The following is an 18493-nucleotide window of genomic DNA, read 5'->3' as shown; positions in this document are numbered from 1 at the left end:
TAATGTATTCAAAACTTTAAACTACTTTTTAAATACGCTGAATCCGCAAATGTTCTGGCTGGGGGCGTTAATAATTGATGCATAGGCACTGACGTTAGCAGTGGGTTAAGCAGCGTTAACACTGAACTCTTAAAGGGGAAACACCCCCAAAACAGACTGTTTGAATCAGAGGATGAGAAACAGGGAAAAGGTCATAAATCACTACATTTTAAAAGTTTTTTGCAAAAAAAACTATAGTAATACTATAATTGCACCTAAGGGAACATAATTGTTGGAGCTATTTTTCGCTTTGTTTATTTTAGGCTTAAGTTAATTTATAGCCTAATTTATTTTCTTTATTTTCTTGTTAAAGTTAATTTGTTTATGTTGTATTTATGCTTATTTTTTGTTTTTTTATGTTCTTGTTTATTGGTCACATGGGGCTATGTTAATTTGCATAAATAGGTCAAGGTGGGAGGGACAGCAGGCTGCGAGGGCATATGGTTTTTTACCAGCGTAAGAGAGGCAGCAGAAAATGTCTGTGAGCTTGCTTATTTGTGTGAATAAACCTCCTCAAACTCATTTTTGCTATGGACATTATTTCACTTTAGCACCTCTAAACCTGCGTAAAGCCTGACCCATGACGTAGCCGCAGTGGCCATTTGAAAAGTTATATATTATTTGTTTTGTTTAAGTTTATGGACAAATAGCCGCTACATAAGTAAAAAACCTGCCCCTGGATGTATATCGTTGGTTTACGTGGAAATTGGACTCGTTGATTGCTGGATTACCTTTTCGAAAGTGGATTACTCACCTGGATGCGGGGACAAAGTCAAGGCTGGGCCTATAGTGGCGGAGGCGTGGGCTGGATACAGTGCAAACATCAAATAATACGACCCATCCGACAGTGTAAAGCTTCCCTGGACACCGTATTGGATAACGGTGACGCTACTGGAGCGCTGGAGCTGCATTTACGGAGTGGAGGATTGATATTTGTTGCAATTCGGATTCGCAAACCCCCAAAGCCTTCACAGCCAGTCGCGCACGGCCGCGCCCGCGCGCAACAACAATCACTACTGCGCGCATCCAACTCCGTGCGCAACCACCGTTGCAAACAAAGTTCCACAAGGTACGTGCTTCATTCAACTTTTGCAAATAACTGTGTGTGCGCATGACCAACATCAATAAAAAGTAAAATGTCTGACGTGGCATCCAAAACCAGAAGTGAAACGGCGCTTTCCACAAGAAGGCGCACAAGTTTCACTGCTAAAGGAATGATGTTTTTCATGCAAACGTGTCAGGAAAAGAGATCGACGAAATGCAGACGAGCCAAATCATATATGAATCAAATGGAAAAATTGATGCATTCTGCAGACAATATTGATGCAGTCAAGTCTCTTTTGGATCAAATGATAACATGTGTTGATGACGCAAAACAACATCATTTGTCATTTGTTTCACTGAACATACCTCAGGATGAAAGGGAAAAACAAAATAAATATTTTGAACAAAAGGAAAATTGTTTTTCAAACTTTATTGACGATGCCAAAGGGTGGTTATCAAATATTGGCCATTCATATGAACTTCCAATCAAGCCATCTGATAATCAACCTGATATTGGGCCTAAGGACAGTGTATCCAATAAAGGTTCTGCAGTGCGCTCAAAGGCTGGCTCTAAACCGTCAAGGATTTCATCCAGTGCATCTGCAAAAATATTAGCGCAAGCAGAGAAAGCAGCATTACAGGAGCGCATGGCTGCTCTAAAACAAAAGCACAGTTTGGAGGCGCAGGAGGAACAAATAAAACTTGAACAAGAGGAATTACGGAAGAAACGGGAACATTTAAGGAGAGAAAAGGAACAACTTGCTCTGGAGGCAGAATTAAAGGTGACAAGTGCAAAATTGGAGGTTCTGAAAGTGAGCTCAAAGTGTGGCTCTAAAGTGTCAAGATGTGCATCTAAACCATCAGATGGCATGAACTCTTACTTGGAAAGGTTAGAAACTCAAGAGACATATGAACTAAATCCAAACGCTGAACGTTTTGTGCCCAACAATACAATCTCTGATCCTCCCTCCAGTCGCTTATTAAATTCTGTCCCTGTTGTTGAACCCAAACCTGTTGTAATACAACCACCCATACCTAATGTCATTCCTGTTTCTCAAAGAAAAGGTATACAAGCACTGGTTTTGCAAAATGCTCATGACAATAATCAATCCACCAATTCTCCTGACATTTTGAACATCATGCAGCGTCAAAATGAAATTACTGCCCTGTTGGTCCAGCAAAACACAGCCTCTGCTCTGCCTATGAGAAATATACCTGTATTTGATGGTGATCCCCTGTATTTCAAATCTTTTCTCAGAGCTTTTGAAAATTGTATTGAGGATAAAACTCAAAATTTCAGTGATTGTTTGTACTTCCTAGAACAGTACACTAGGGGGCAACCGAGAGACATTGTAAGAAGTTGTCAGCATATGCCCTCTGAACCGGGTTACCAAAGAGCAAAAACACTTTTGATTGAACATTTTGGCAGTGAACACAAAATCTCCTCTGCTTATATGGACAAAATTAACAACTGGCCCTCAATAAAACCTGAGGATGTTAACGCTCTGCAGTCATTTGCTTTGTTCCTTCGAGGTTGCTCCAATATGGTACATCAAATAAAGTACATGAAGGAGTTGGACATGCCAGCTAACCTCAGGACAATCCTAATGAAACTCCCATATAAGCTGAGGGAAAAGTGGAGAAATTTGGCATGTGACATACTAGAACAAACTGGAAGCAGAGCAGTGTTTGTTGATTTTGTACATTTTATTGAAAAACAAGTCAAAATTGTTTCAGACCCGCTGTTTGGAAATATTAATGATGTTCTCCCCACCACCCACACAAAGCCATCCATTCAAGTTAAGCAGAAAAGGAAAAGCGGTACCTTTGCCACCAGCATCAATGCAATAAAGGATGGACATAAAGAAAAGGAAAATTTAACCGCTCACAGTAACCAGCTCAAATGTCTGTTCTGCTATCTCACCAATCACACTCTGGAAAAATGCTTTCAGTTCAGAAGAAAGACACAACAGGACAAGATTCACTTCCTAAAGGAGAAAGGCATTTGTTTTGGGTGCTTGAAATATGGACACACAAGCAAAGATTGTAGGAGTCGCTTGGATTGTGAAGTATGTCACAGGAAACACCCATCTGTCCTGCATGTGGAGAAGGAGGATACTACAAGAATAACCTCCAAAGAAACTGTGAGCACTGTATCCGGGCAGCAGCAGACGTGTGGTCATGTTGGGGCTGGTGAAGAGGATACTGCTGTCTTCTCCATTGTGGCCGTGCAGGTGAAAAGTCAGAAAAGTAATAAAGTTGTGCACACTTACGCTTTCCTGGACCCTGGGAGCTCTGGCACCTTCTGCACTACAAGTATGGCTGAACGGCTGGGAGTATCAGGCAAAACCTGTAATATACTACTGAGGACAATGGGGCACACTAAAACCATTAATACTACCGTGATAACTGGTCTGGAGGTGTCTGGTTTTGACACCGAGGACTTTATTGAGCTGCCATCTGTTCTGACACAAACAAAAATGCCTGTATCTAAAGTTAATGTGCCGTGTCAGGATGATGTTTCCAAATGGGCGTATTTGAGCAGCATTAGGCTACAGGAAGTAGATGCAGATGTGGACTTGCTCATTGGAACTGACTCTCCCAAAGTTTTGGAGCCATGGGAACTAATAAACAGTCAATGTGGTGGACCGTATGCAGTGAGGACCAGAGTTGGCTGGGTCATAAACGGGCCTCTTCGTGCTGGAGACTCTGGAGGTGCTGGTGTCAAATCGGGATGCGCTGTTGTAACTGCTAATCACATATCTGTGGAGCACTTGGAAAATATGTTGATGCAGCAGTATAATCATGACTTTACTGAAAGAACAAATGATGAACAACTTGAGATGTCAAGAGAAGACCTTAAATTCATGAAAATTGTGAAGGATACAACAGTGCTTATCAATGAACATTATTGTATTGACTTACCTTTCAGAGTTGAAGATCCTGTTTTGCCAAATAATCGCTGCATTGCATTACAAAGACTCCAAAGCCTGAAGAGGAGATTTAATAGAGATATTTCATTCAAAGCTGAATATATCGATTTCCTTAACAACATGTTGGAGCAAGGATATGCAGAAAAGGTTCCCACAAATGAGCCCACTCCAAAACAAGGAAAGGTGTGGTACATTCCCCACCATGGTGTACATCATCCAACCAAAGGAAAGTTGCGTGTTGTGTTCGATTGTGGCTGTACTTACAAAGGTACATCATTAAACAGCCAGCTCCTGCAGGGCCCATACTTCACTAACACGCTAATTGGTGTCCTCCTCCGGTTTAGAGAAGAGCCCATCGCTGTTATGGCTGATATCAACGCCATGTTCCATCAAGTCCGGGTCCCATATAAGCACGTTAACTTCCTGCGCTTTTTATGGTGGCCCAATGGAGACACTACAACGGAGCCAGAGGAATACAGGATGTGCGTGCATTTGTTTGGAGCTGTATCCTCTCCAAGCTGCTCAAACTATGCACTGAGAAGAACTGCTGAGGATAATGCACTGCAATACTCACCCGATGTCCTCAGCACAGTCAAAACAAATTTCTATGTGGATGACTGTCTTAAGTCCACTGTGACAGAGGAAGATGCAGTGAAGCTTATACATGGACTAACATCTCTCTGTAAAAGAGGTGGCTTCCATCTCCAAAAGTGGGTCACAAATAGCCCAAATGTGTTTGTACTTATTCCCAGCAACATCAGAGCAGTGTGTTTGGAGAACATGGATTTGGACAGGGACCAACTCCCTGTGGAAAGAGCTCTGGGGATGCAATGGTGTGTTCAAGGAGATACGTTCAGCTTCAGGACTGCAGTGCAGGAACGTCCACACACCAGGAGGGGCATCCTCTCTGTGGTGAGCTCTCTTTATGACCCGCTGGGTTTTCTGTCTCCTTTTATAATTCCTGCCAAGATTTTGTTACAGGAGCTGTGCAGAATGAACCTCAAATGGGATGAGCCAGTCCCCAGTGCCGTCTCCAGACATTGGTCTGAGTGGCTCTCTGAACTTCAGCAAATGAGTGGATTTAAAGTGGAACGGTGCATCAAACCCAAGAACTTTGGAACACTAGTGAAAGCAGAACTGCATCATTTTTCAGATGCCAGTCAAACAGGATATGGCACTGTTTCATACTTGAGATTGGAGAGCACTGACAATGTGCATGTTTCATTCATCACGGGCAAGGCTCGTGTTGCTCCTCTAAAGCAACTAACCATCCCACGCCTGGAGCTTGCTGCAGCCGTGCTTGCTGTTCGAGTGAATGCAATGCTGTTGAAGGAGCTACAGTTGCCATTGCAAAGGTCATTTTTTTGGACCGATAGCACTACTGTTCTCAAGTACATCTTCAATGAAACAAAGCGCTTTCACACATATGTTGCCAATCGTGTCGGCACCATAAGAGAAGCCACAGACAAAGATCAGTGGAGGTATGTAAACACCAAAGATAATCCTGCAGATGAAGCATCTCGAGGACTAAGAGCTCAGGAGTTTGGGGAAGGAAAATGGCTAAAAGGACCAGACTTTTTGCACTTACCTCCCACCAAATGGCCAAAACTCGACTTGGACTCCTCCTCCATTCCGTCTGATGATGCAGAGGTGAAAAAAGAGCTTAAAGTGAATGTTGTTACAATACACAGTGACAATCCCCTCAGTCAGCTCGTTCACTATTTTTCATCCTGGAGAAAGCTTAAAACATCAGTGGCCTGGTTGTTGGAGTTGAAAGAAAGACTTTTACTTTTGAGCCGAAAGAGAAAAGAATATGTGGTCAAGCAGAATGAAAATGTGGAAAAGGAGCTTAAAAAATTCAAAGCCACACTTGGAAAATCCAGCTTGACACCAGAGCGCTTGGAGGAAGCCGAAAAGGCAATAATCCAGTTTGCTCAAGGCCAAAGATTCAGCACTGAAATTTCCTCGCTGAAACATGACCCAAAGACTGTTTCCAAAGACAGCCCTCTGTATCGCCTCGACCCCTTCATCGAAGATGGCATCCTCAGAGTTGGTGGACGCCTGTTTAAATCTGCTTTGCCATGGGAGGTAAAACATCCTGTGATTTTGTCAAAGGATCTGCATGTTTCCCAGCTCATATTACGTTACATCCATTACCAACTTGGACATGCTGGACGGAATCACATGCTGCACAGATTGAGACAGAAGTATTGGATCATAAATGCCAACTCTGCGGCCAGGAAGATTCTCTCACAATGTACAGTGTGCAGAAGGTACAGAGGAAAACTTGGAGAACAAAAAATGTCCGACTTACCAGAGGAACGAGTTGTGCCCGATAACGCACCCTTTACAAATGCGGGAGTGGACTATTTTGGACCACTGGATGTGAGGAGAGGGAGAACTGTGCTGAAGCGATACGGAGTGATATTTACCTGTATGAGCAGCCGCGCAATACACCTTGAGGTGGCGCACTCCCTCGACACAGACTCCTGCATCAATGCTGTGCGCAGATTTATCTGTAGAAGAGGACCTGTGACAAGTATAAGGTCAGATAATGGCACAAATTTTGTGGGTGCGAAGAATGAACTGAGGCAGGCTCTGGCTGCTTTAAATCACTCTAAAATTGAAAGGACCTTTGTGCAGGAAGGAGTGACGTGGAGTTTTAACACCCCAGCTGCATCTCACCAAGGTGGCGTTTGGGAGCGTCTGATTCGCTCTGTGCGCAGTGTACTTACCTCTGTTGTTGGACATCAATTGCTGGACGATGAAGGCCTGCAAACACTGTTTTGCGAGGTAGAAGCAGTACTCAATGACCGGCCAATAACTAAGGTTTCAGAAGATCCCAATGACTTAGAAGCGCTCACTCCAAATCACATTCTCCTGCTAAAAGGCAAGCCCATTCTGCCATTAGGTCTGTTCGAAAAATCTGACCTGTACATTAAGAGGAGATGGAGACAAGTGCAGTAAATTGCGGAGCTTTTCTGGAAAAGGTGAACAGCAGAGTATTTGCTTGTAATGCAAGAAAGGCAAAAATGGACAAAGCAGAAAAGGAACTTCATTACAGGAGATATTGTCGTAATCGCTGATGCCACAGCTCCAAGAGGCTCATGGATGATGGGCAGAGTTCTAAGCACCACAGCTGACTCCAGAGGACTGGTTCGCTCCGTGAAGGTCCAAACGAAGATCAGCATCCTGGACAGACCAATAACCAAGCTCTGTCTTCTCTTGGAGGCTGACAATTGACTATGCAGCTCATTCTCTCCCCTATCTCTGTCTTCCATCTATTTGTTTCTTTCAGGCATGGAGAATCTGAAGATGCAAAGATTTTAGCTTAATGCTTAGGCTACAATTAGGAAATAGCTCCTTTGTGCTAAAGCTAAGGTTAATTGTGGGTAAGGTACCATTACAATTAGGGGCTGGGATGTTGGAGCTATTTTTCGCTTTGTTTATTTTAGGCTTAAGTTAATTTATAGCCTAATTTATTTTCTTTATTTTCTTGTTAAAGTTAATTTGTTTATGTTGTATTTATGCTTATTTTTTGTTTTCTTATGTTCTTGTTTATTGGTCACATGGGGCTATGTTAATTTGCATAAATAGGTCAAGGTGGGAGGGACAGCAGGCTGCGAGGGCATATGGTTTTTTACCAGCGTAAGAGAGGCAGCAGAAAATGTCTGTGAGCTTGCTTATTTGTGTGAATAAACCTCCTCAAACTCATTTTTGCTATGGACATTATTTCACTTTAGCACCTCTAAACCTGCGTAAAGCCTGACCCATGACGTAGCCGCAGTGGCCATTTGAAAAGTTATATATTATTTGTTTTGTTTAAGTTTATGGACAAATAGCCGCTACAATAATAATAAAATAAAAAACCCATGTGATGACCCCTTTAAATATTGATTTGATTTTAAATATTGTATAAGCTCATTAAATGCAAAGCTTCCGTGAAGAAAAAGTTCCTATAATCAGCTTTGAGCCGAGACCATCAAACAAGTTCAAACATTTAGGTGGACATTTAAAGGTAATGTATCATATCAGTCATATCACTTTTTACACAGCTTTTCACCACATTAATAAAGATGGAGACATGAAATATTGATTTAAGAAACCGTTTAAAATCATACCTGATTATTCTCTTATAACACATTACAGTGAACAAGGCAATCCTTCTAACAACAAGACAATCACTTCAACAATATTAGCGTAAGTCTATTACAGTGTTGCTATTGACGACGGACATTATCATTATCAGTTTTTAGAAGTCTGGTTTTGACGCGAGCTTCTGTCTTGAATAAAATAAACATTGTCCATACCTTCGAGATAAAGTCGGATATGCCAATCATTTTATTGTGCATTGGCATTGCAAACAATGAGTAAAAGAAATGCTCCAAACTTAACTTTATACTATTAAACTAAACATTTCATTCAAAACAAACTGTTACGGGCACGAGCGCAGTCCTGCACACACACTCAACACGCCACGGTCTGAAATGCACTACAAATAGTCATACGGCCTCTAGTGTCACAAACAAAAACAGAAAAACTCAATAAAATGGCTCCAACAATTATTGAGTACAAATCTTGATCTTGCATGTATGAGAGTGTTTGAGAACAGCAGTGGAGATTTCTGCTAAATAAGACATTACAGTTTGTTTTGTTACTTTGTTTCTTGATAAACTCTATTGCACAGCTTCACAACACTTATCATCAGTCAAAAGTCACATCATTTTAAGCTTGAAGAAGGAGCCGACTGTCAGTATATGATCAAGAGCCATCAGGACATTTAATAAAATATCTCCTTTTGTTCCAACAAATGAAGAAGGTCATCAGGCAGATTCAGTAAGATGAGGAAGTGCTTGATGTGTGTGTGTGTGTGTGTGTGTGTGTGTGTGTGTGTGTGTGTGTGTGTGTGTGTGTGTGTGTGTGTGTGTGTGTGTGTGTGTGTGTGTGTGTGTGTGTGTGTGTGTGTGTGTGTGTGTGTGTGTGTGTGTGTGTGTGTGTGTGTGTGTGTGTGTGTGTGTGTGTCTGTGATTATTTCTGAGAGTTCAGTAGTTTTACCTGTGACGTCAAGCTGAACTCCAGGAATCCCTGTCCATTTTCCATCATCTTTATCTGTGATAAATTTGCAGAAGTAGACGTGTTTATCATCTTCTGTTACATACATCAAAGTGATGCTGAAAGTGTCTTTATCTTCACGGTCACACTGAACTCTTCCTTTTTGTTCTGGGTCTAAACACAGGTCAGGAAGTTCTCCATCACCTACAGTAGGATTGGTCCAGAGAGCTGTTCTGATCTCATGACCACGAGGATATATTAAAGTACAAGATATTTTCACTGTTGATCCCTTTAATGCACAAACATATGAAGGGCTGTAATTCACTTCCCAATCCTGCTGACCATCAACCCCTGAAACACAGAAATGAGAAATGAAGAGGCTTTCAGGAGTATATACAAAAAATATCTTTTCACTTTTGACCATTTGTATGTTAGCTGACAGTTAAACACTCATGTCTGTTATAAGTGTGAAGAGCTCAATCATCTTTAGTTAAAATATGTGTGAGTGAAACTGAAGACTCACCCGCAGTCATGATCACTACGATCAGAGACTTTATGAGAGACGACACCATAGTGACTTCTGCAATCATAAAACTGACAATTATGACATTATGACATTATGAGCATCATCTATATACAACATCACAAACTCTATTGATAAAGCACATGATGATTAATAATTCACGGCTCATTGAAGGCTTGACGTGAACTGATGATGCTTCTCATGTCGGCCTCGTGTGTCTAAAGAGCTTCACACAATATTTACACATGAATCTACAACAGATATTGAGCTTCTGGAGTTTAAATCACTTCATCCAATCAACATTCACCAAAAACAGTTTTACAAACACCAATCGTAGCTCTACTGAACTATTTTAAATAACAGTAAATGCTCTTACCGCTCTGAAGTGTGAATGTTTCAGTGTCGACGGCCAAATGACAGAAACATCCGCAGTTTAAAACGTCAAACGCTGCAGTTTTGACCCTTTATAAAGTTCAGCTAAATGTTGGTCTTCCTCTTTCTGGTTATGAGTGACCGGCATCTCAACTACACAAGAACAACTGGAGAAGAAAGTTAACGTCTCAGATGTCAAACACACAGCAAGCTTTATCTGTGTAGAGTCACTATTGTCAGATGTTTGTGAGAGAATATGTGAAAGATGTTTGCTTTGAGAAAGAACAGAGTAAAGATGCTCATCATGTCTGCGTCTGAGCAGCATCTTTACAGCTCTTAGTTTCTCTTCCTCTTTCTGACACAAACTCTGTGTTTAACACATGAAGCAACACACACACACACACACTCACACACACAGAGAGAGACCAGACCGACGACAGATACAGGAAAAATAGTTGTAATGGTCTTCATAAACACTAAAACACTGATGGATCTGTTTAATAACTCCTAATAATGGAGCAGTGATGTTCACCGCAGAGCCACATGACGTCCGGCTCCTCCTCAGTGGATCTAATGGGTGGAGGGAGAGAGTTGTGGGTCGGTCAGGGTGTTGTTGGACCGTCTCGCTCATTACACCCAAATGACATCCAGAGAGAAGAGCTGGACTTCTCTCTCCACACACGGCTCTGCAGTGAACAGCCTCTACAATAGAGGAATTACATCATTACTCAAACCTTTCCTGAACTTCCATCGACTTTACTGTCATCTAGTGGTCAAAAAGATCCAGTGCACTTTATACTGCCCATTACAGCTTTTACATCTGATTCTTGGACATGTTCATTATTGGATATATTTCTGTGTTGTTCAACATGAGTTTATAAACCAATCATGTAAATAGGAGAAGCTAATGTGTGCTTCATATGAATTATAAAGATAATGTATTAAAGCAACACCAAGTAGCTTTTGCTCTCTGGGTCCCCCTACAGTTTGGAAACAATATTGTCTCCTACTACTGCCGTAAAATCTGTCATGGTTACACCAGGGGATATACGTGCAAATTTGTTGACAAGCCGATACCCCCGAACTGCAGGAGTTCTCACATCTTGGGCAGACGTCCTGCGTTGCGTGTGAAATGTCTTCATCCCAGGCACAGTATATATGTCAGCATGTCATATGAATATAATTTCATGGGTTTTATTTTTTTTTCAAACGCCAAAAGATCGCATAGCTCACGTTTACAAGCCAGCGTCATTATAGTAACATAATGGATATGCTAATTCAATTCAATGTTTGTGTGGTAGGTAATAGCCGTATATCGTCAATATTATAATATCAAGCAACCATAGATAAATCTGCAAATATGAAAAATCGATTTGGATTATAGCATGAGGCAAGACAGTTTCACCAGAAAAATAAATAAACAGACATGACTATCAGCCTGCAGTCATTATGATAGTTATCCTAAAAGATGATTTTGTCCGTCTAATCATGTAGCTATTAGTCCGACAGCATGACGGCCAAGTCAGCATCGGTCGGGCACCCCTCCTCCTTTAGCTCACGCCAGCGAGCGAACGCTGGACCAATATTGATCCTCGTCCGGACTTTGATTTTATAACTCTCCCTTTTTCTCCTCGGTCAAAACCTTTGCCTCCTTCGGTTTAGTTGCTGCTTCGGCCGTGACAACAACATACAGACGCTATACCAGCCGGCAAACTAACGCTAGTTGGGCTCTCACGTCCGAATTTGAGGGGGTATGCTGTAAAGCAGTCGAATACTGTAGTTATTTTTGTGCTCGGGTTACTACCCGAACCCCGAAGCTCCGTAGTGCCAGTAAAAGTGATACAGACCCCGTCAGGCTATGGCAGACGTGTCATTCAACCTATTGTAAGTCGATGTACCATCACAAGGGTCTTGGAAATATATTATGAAGGTTGAAAAACTACTTGGTGTTGCTTTAACTGTACTTTTATTTTAAAAACATTTTATTAGCTTCATGCATACTTTTTTATCAACACTTGAATGTTGGTAAGTTTCATAAAGAAAGGCAACATTTTAAACAAAAAAGTTGAGAAAATCTCATTTTTGTCAAAGACTCTACGCCTTGATCAGATCCAGAACGATGATCAAAACACAGATGGAGGAGTAGATCGAGTCCAACAACCCCAAAGCTTCACAGTCGTTTTCTCTTCGTGTGTTACGCTTCATTTCATTTGGAAACATTAAGCAGTTTTGATTTACATGCTGTTTTTTGAGTGAGCAATCTTCTATCACTTGTTTCAGCTTCTTCTTCTCTTGTGTTTTGATCCGGAGATTCTGTATTAAAGGAGAACTCCAGCGCAAAATGAACCTTTGGTCTAATTACACATTGTTACCTAGTCAACCGTTATCTGAGATTTGTTTTCATGATTATCGAATGTAAATAGTTTTATCTCTAAAAACAGTTTAGCCTATAACGCTAGTATAACGCTAGTATATGGGGCATAGAGTAATGACAAATAAAAATCGCTTGTTAATACCACTAACAAGGCTCAAAATAGCCCCACACTAACACGGTAGCATAATGAGGGTCCCTACATGCAAACCGAAGCATTGAGAACTGTGTAAGTGTCCAGACAGTTTAATAAGAAGATATTTTATACATACAGTCAACTTCACGTATATAAGCAGAATCCATCTTTGATAAACAGACTCTATCAGTCGATCTACGAACCACCGATCCAAATGCGCTGGATCATATGAGATTCTACACAGTTCAGCGCATTTGGATCGGTGGTTCGTAGATCGATTGATAGAGTCTGTTTTTATCTGTCATTACTCCATGCCCCATATACTAGCGTTATACTAGCGTTATAGGCTAAACTGTTTTTAGAGATAAAACTATTTACATTCGATAATCATGAAAACAAATCTCAGATAACGGTTGACTAGGTAACAATGTGTAATTAGACCAAAGGTTAATTTTGCACCGGAGTTCTCCTTTAAGATGTGTCATAGCACCACCTACCTTATAACGGTGAAAACATGGATAGCTGGAAAATTCAGTCAATGGTGGCGAAAGAGTAAAGTAGAATTTAAGTAAATTCCTATGTACACTACCAGTGGACCAGCCTACACAAAAAAATCAGATGCACGGAATTAGAAACATATCTGTTTTATATCTATATTTAATCAATATTTTCAAACAATGCTGCTATGGGAAGAAAACAGCGTCTTCAGTGTTTCGCCCACACGCTTCAGCTTGTGGTGGGGGATGTTTTGAAAGAAACAAATATGATGTCATGTGCTCTGCTCTCAAAATTGTCCAACATCAGCTCATTGCTTCACACAAGTACAACATTCAAAGAAGTCTTTCAGTCTGAATTTGGAGAAAAAAGCATTCCAGCTGCTGTTAACACAAGATGGAACTCAACACTGAGACAGGTACGAGCAGTAATTGAATGTGATCATCCAAGGTTCTGTTGTGTTCTGGAAAAGTCCGGACATAAGGAGCCGTTGTTCACATCAAGGGAGTGGGGATTCAGTTAAAGGGATAGTTCACTTTGAAATTAAATTTTGGTATGTTTTAGCTTACCTGAAGGGTATCCAAGATGTAGGTGTCTTTTTTTCCGCAGTAGTTTCAATTTTGATATTTTTAGGTCAAACCGTTTTTGTCCGTTAAATACCGTTCGTTTTCTCACACAAACCGCTCGTTTCGTGTCTTAGGCCATCAATGTGTACTTACGATGGGGAATTATTTAATTTGGACGATGGGGAATTGTTTTAATTTGGACTCTGTGCATGCTCTTTGAGACAGTGACCATAGACCTGCATGATATGACTGTCAGACAAGAACGGTTTGACCTAAAAATATCAAAATTGAAACTACTGCGGAGACAAAGACACATACATCTTGGATGCCCTTCAGGTAAGCTAAAACATACCAAAATTTAATTTCAAAGTGAACTATCCCTTTAAAGGAGATGGTGGACATCTTGAAGCCGTTTGCAGAGGCAACAGATTTGACACAGGGGGAGAAGATTGTCACCATCAGCTCTGTTGTTCCATCTGTTCTTTCTTTGAATCACCGCTTGGAGAAGCTGAAATCTCAGGGCTGTTTCTTAAGCAGCCTGGTCAGACCCCTTCATCAATGTGAAAATGGAAAGCGCAAAAGATACTACTGCACCATTTTCAGACCCAGTCTAGCTAAAAGCAGCCATCTTGGATCCAGTTTTTTCCCTGCAGTGGGTGGGGCACCATGTGCTGGTCAGCCCTGAAGTCAAGGAAGTGGTTGCCCAAAAAGTGAAGTGTAAATATTACCATGCCAAATTATTTTTTTTAGGTAACAGATTTTCACTTTAACTAACTGCATAATTTGCAACATGACTACGGCCCCATCGTGCACAAATGTCTGACAGACTTTTGGCCAATTTGATCTTTTGCAAGTGCAATGCATCATAGTGCCCAAAGAAAAGATCAATCACCCTTACTGACTCAAACATTCATTTCACTCACATTGACTCTCTCTTAGTATTACGAGAATACTTTTTGTTCTGCGCTTCTGTGTTGTACGTCACACGCATCACACACATGACCAGCGTCGGCCAATAGTGAGCCAACGTGTGACGTACAACCCAGAAGCGCTGCGCTGTTACACTACGTGAACTCACTCGAGGCCCACACTGAAGAAAATTAATAGTTGAATAAAGTTGTTATTTATTTATTTTTTTGCGCACAAAAAGTATTCTCGTCGCTTTATAAATGTAACGTTGACCCAATGTAGTCACTTGGACTATTTTAACGATGTCTTTAATAACTTTCTGGGCCGGCAAGTTTCAATCCCTTCAAGCCTATGGAGGAGTGAGACAGCTCTCAGATTTAATAAAAAATATCTTAATTTGAAGATATTGAAGATGAACAAAAGTCTTACGGGGTTGGAACATCATGAGGGTGAGCAGTCCATGTTGAGAAGAGGAAGAGTTGTTGTAGTCGAGTACATTTGTGAGTCAGCTCAAACTGTAGCATCCATCTTTTCACATAGAAAGTCACTCTGTGTGCATCTCACAACAGTTCCTATACGAGCGACTTATAGATTACCATGACAGAATATGCTAATTGAAGATAGTAAGTTAACTCCACATCATCAGCAACATAAATTAATCCACTAACCATTCAGAGACGTCCTGTTGCTTCTACATGTTGTCACTTCTTCTTGAGTCTCTCCATCATTGTCTGACTGCGGTTTAAACATAAAAGGCAGAACAGTTTCTGTCATTTTAGTGTGTCTGCGTGAGGTAATCGGAGCTACACACACACACACACACACACACACACACACACACACACACACACACACACACACACACACACACACACACACACACACAAGCTCTTGAAACCCCGCCCTCTGTGTCAGGAGCAGCAGCTCATTTGCATTTAAAGGGCCAGACACAAAACGGTGCGTTTTTGCTCACCCTCAAAAAGTGACAGCTTTAACATGCTCAATAAAAATATCTGTGGTATTTTGAGCTAAAACTTAACATACACACTGTGGACATCAGAGATTTATTTTACATCTTGTAAAAAGGGCATTATACCACCCCTTTAAACACTACAAAAATTATTAGGTTACTCCATTAAAGATACAGTAGAACAAAATACAGTCAACAGAGCAGTCAGACATGACAGTACAATCTGATTGTATTCAAGTCTCTAGTTTGTCTAAGTTTAACATGAAAATATTGTTTAGCTGTGCAATTAACATACATAATTAAAACATTCAATACTCCAAGATGACTACATGTTATTGCGATGTTACTTTAAATATTTGAATCGCATAAGTTTTCTCCTAAAATGCATTTGCATATGCAGCACAAACATAAATATGCAGGCTAAAATATAGATTTAAAGGACTAATACAACAACGCTGTTATAAGCTAAATTACAATATATACAGAAATCAGATTGTTATTGATAATGAAATGATGTTTATGAGCTCATAATGATGGATTATCAGTTTGTGAGGAGCATCAGATGTATATTAGCAGTAATACAGTTTAATGTGGATCTGCTGAAGTCACTGCTAGAGTCTCATATTCAGAAGATCTGGACTGAAGCTCAAGAGCCGTGTAGGTGTCATCAGGAGCTCTGGACTGAACCGACTGTGAGAGACAGATCAACAACAGCTGTTTATGTGTGGATCTGCTGAATCTGAGTGTAAAAGTGTGTGTGAGACATTTACTGACTGTGATTGTGCTGTAAACGTCAGCAGATGTTCTGGCCGCTGGATCCAGAGCTGTGTATGTAACATCACTCGCGTCAGCCGCCTATAGAGAAACATTTATACACTTATATTGCTTCATATACACTGTTGTATTCATAGTTCAATGCAACGATACAATCACACTGTATTGCAGTTGTAGATGGAGGTGTGTGTTTGCCGACTCGCCTGCATTTGATTCCGGTCTTCAGTTCCACCTTCTCTCCTCTTCTTCCTCCTGAAAATAGAGAGAAAACTATTAAAAATATATATTAACCCCCTGGGGTCGGCAATCACGCCGGCGTGATCAGCTCGCTTTTTTTCTTATCAGTGCAAAAGAGACTCAAAATACTCTGTTGATTTTGATCTTACATGTGCTATACATCATTCAAAACTGTTAAATATATTTTATTTGTGTACACATAATAAAAACGAAATGTTGTGTTTTTTGTAAAATAAAGAAAATAAACATGATGCGCATTCTGCCGTCTCTCTCAATGTGAAGTTCATTCTGAAACGCGACAGAAAATGATCTGTAACTCAGTCAATGCTTGTCACACTGGCATGAGACATGTCTTTACAAGGCTTGAAGTCTCTATTTTTAAATGATGTAAATTATATAAAAAAACAAATATTCTCTGTTTAAGTAATCCGTATGAAAGCAACGACATGTACAGTTTCTCCAGCCCGGGCTCATTAGCTCTGTGACCACACACGCAAGAGCAATTGACAATTCGTCCACGTGAAGGAACACGAATCTGCTAACGCCCTCACTACCTCTAAACAAAGCATTAGACTTCATTGGTCCTCTGCTTTTCATCGAGTTTGGAAGGCACGTTGTGATGTGCTGTGATTTACCTCAGAAGAATTAGAAGAACGCGAGTTGAAGATGAGAATGATTTTTAAGGTAAGACATTCAGTCATAATAGTAAGCATGTTATTGTTGTATAAACTTTACATTGCAGACATCCCAAGTCTCCCGGAAGTTCCGGGAGTCTCCCGCATATTGATAGTGGCTCCCTGATGCTCGCAAATTAGTTAAAATCTCCCGGAATCTAGAGCGAGCGAGCAAGAGTGCACGGTAGAGAGAGGGAGCAAGAGACCTTGCGTGTGTGTGCTAGTGTGTGTGTGAGCCTCATAGAGCGCATAAGGACCCAACCAATCAATTGTCAGTGCGGGCAGGCTTTTATCTCAATTGCGCTGTGCGTTAGGCTTCATGTTTTTACTCCAATCTCATTTCATAACGAATGGAAATGGAATGGAAAAATTTGATGAGTCCTGCTGACTTCAACATTCACATGAGTCTCATGAACATGGTAAAGTGAAAAATCAAACACCTTGGAAATGACAATGTTTCAGGAATGGCACAAAGGTGTGTGACTGTTCAAGGCTCTGTCTTTAGACCAGTGTGCTTTTTGTCCTTTGTTGTGTATCTTTGGATTTTGTGTTGTAAATAAATCCAAACAATCAAAAAGCCATTATTTTTTTAAATATCTCCTCAATCGTTGTGCAAGGTTCCTCATAATGATATGGCCTGATAGCATCTGATAGGGCCATTATGGGAGGGTCTGTGTCTTTCTCAGGTGTGAAACACATCAATATTCATGATGATTCACACATCCTCGCATAAAGCTTTCTTACACAAAACATGTCTTATTCAGATAAAACAATATATTGATTTAAAATTTGTGAGTACGCAGGATGATTTTCACATCGTTTTGAAGCAAATATTCTAGGCTACGTTCACTTAAGGACATATTTAATGAGATTATGCCTGAAAAGGTTTTGGATTTTTTATCATATGTTAATTTAAAAAATCTTGTATAATGACTTGTTGTTTGTTCTGTTTTATTATATTTATATGATATTTGTATTTTTGTAATTGCATTTTTTTGGGGGTTTTTTTCACAAACCATGCATAAATATCATTATCTCAAAACGAAAAACTTTTACATACATGCTGCTGAGATTGTAGCAGAGTTTGCGCTGAACGCAGTGTAATAAGACTTTAGCCATGAAAATGTCACAAGTAATAGAAATAAGCACAAATGTCAGAGTATGTCAGAACACCTCAGACCCCAGAGGGTTAAAAAAGAAAAGGATTGAAATAGAGTCAATTTACTTTTAATCGAAATTTACCAAAATCAATCTCATATCTGTTAAGTCTTTGATTTAGTGTGCAGAAGATAAACTTCACTCACTTTATGAACACAATGATGATGAAGATGATGAAGATCAATCCTCCACATCCCCCCACGACCCCAGAAACTGTGAGCAGAGCATTTCTCTGAATCC

At 40.4% G+C, this 18493-nt stretch overlaps 2 protein-coding genes across 5 annotated transcripts in view; both read right to left on the bottom strand.

Annotated features, from left to right (window-relative positions):
• Nucleotides 1-10005, bottom strand: part of LOC307001189 (B-cell receptor CD22-like) — a 37284-nt gene extending 27279 nt beyond the window's left edge. Inside the window, exons 1-3 of the mRNA XM_079617401.1 lie at nt 9968-10005; nt 9592-9648; nt 9072-9419 (exon numbers count right to left, since the gene is read on the bottom strand). Coding sequence (XP_079473527.1) covers nt 9072-9419; nt 9592-9640 — 397 coding nt within the window. The 5' untranslated portion in view covers nt 9641-9648; nt 9968-10005. The remainder of the gene's footprint in view (nt 1-9071; nt 9420-9591; nt 9649-9967) is intronic.
• Nucleotides 10006-15489: 5484 nt separating this feature from the next.
• The window catches only part of LOC307001190 (B-cell receptor CD22-like), a 34535-nt gene continuing 31531 nt past the window's right edge, over nt 15490-18493 (bottom strand). For 2 of the 4 annotated variants that reach the window (XM_079617403.1, XM_079617405.1), the window contains exons 8-11: nt 18400-18493; nt 16388-16436; nt 16185-16265; nt 15490-16100 (exon numbers count right to left, since the gene is read on the bottom strand). In XM_079617403.1, the coding sequence (XP_079473529.1) occupies nt 15996-16100; nt 16185-16265; nt 16388-16436; nt 18400-18493 (329 nt within the window). In that variant the 3' untranslated portion in view covers nt 15490-15995. The remainder of the gene's footprint in view (nt 16101-16184; nt 16266-16387; nt 16437-18399) is intronic. The other 2 variants (XM_079617402.1, XM_079617404.1) reach the window with 1 other exon arrangement.

Source organism: Phoxinus phoxinus, assembly GCF_949152265.1.
Source record: "Phoxinus phoxinus genome assembly, chromosome: 6".
NCBI classification, from domain to species: Eukaryota; Metazoa; Chordata; class Actinopteri; order Cypriniformes; family Leuciscidae; genus Phoxinus; species Phoxinus phoxinus.
Note: the sequence above shows the minus strand (reverse complement) of the source record. Positions and strands in the feature narration are given on the sequence as shown.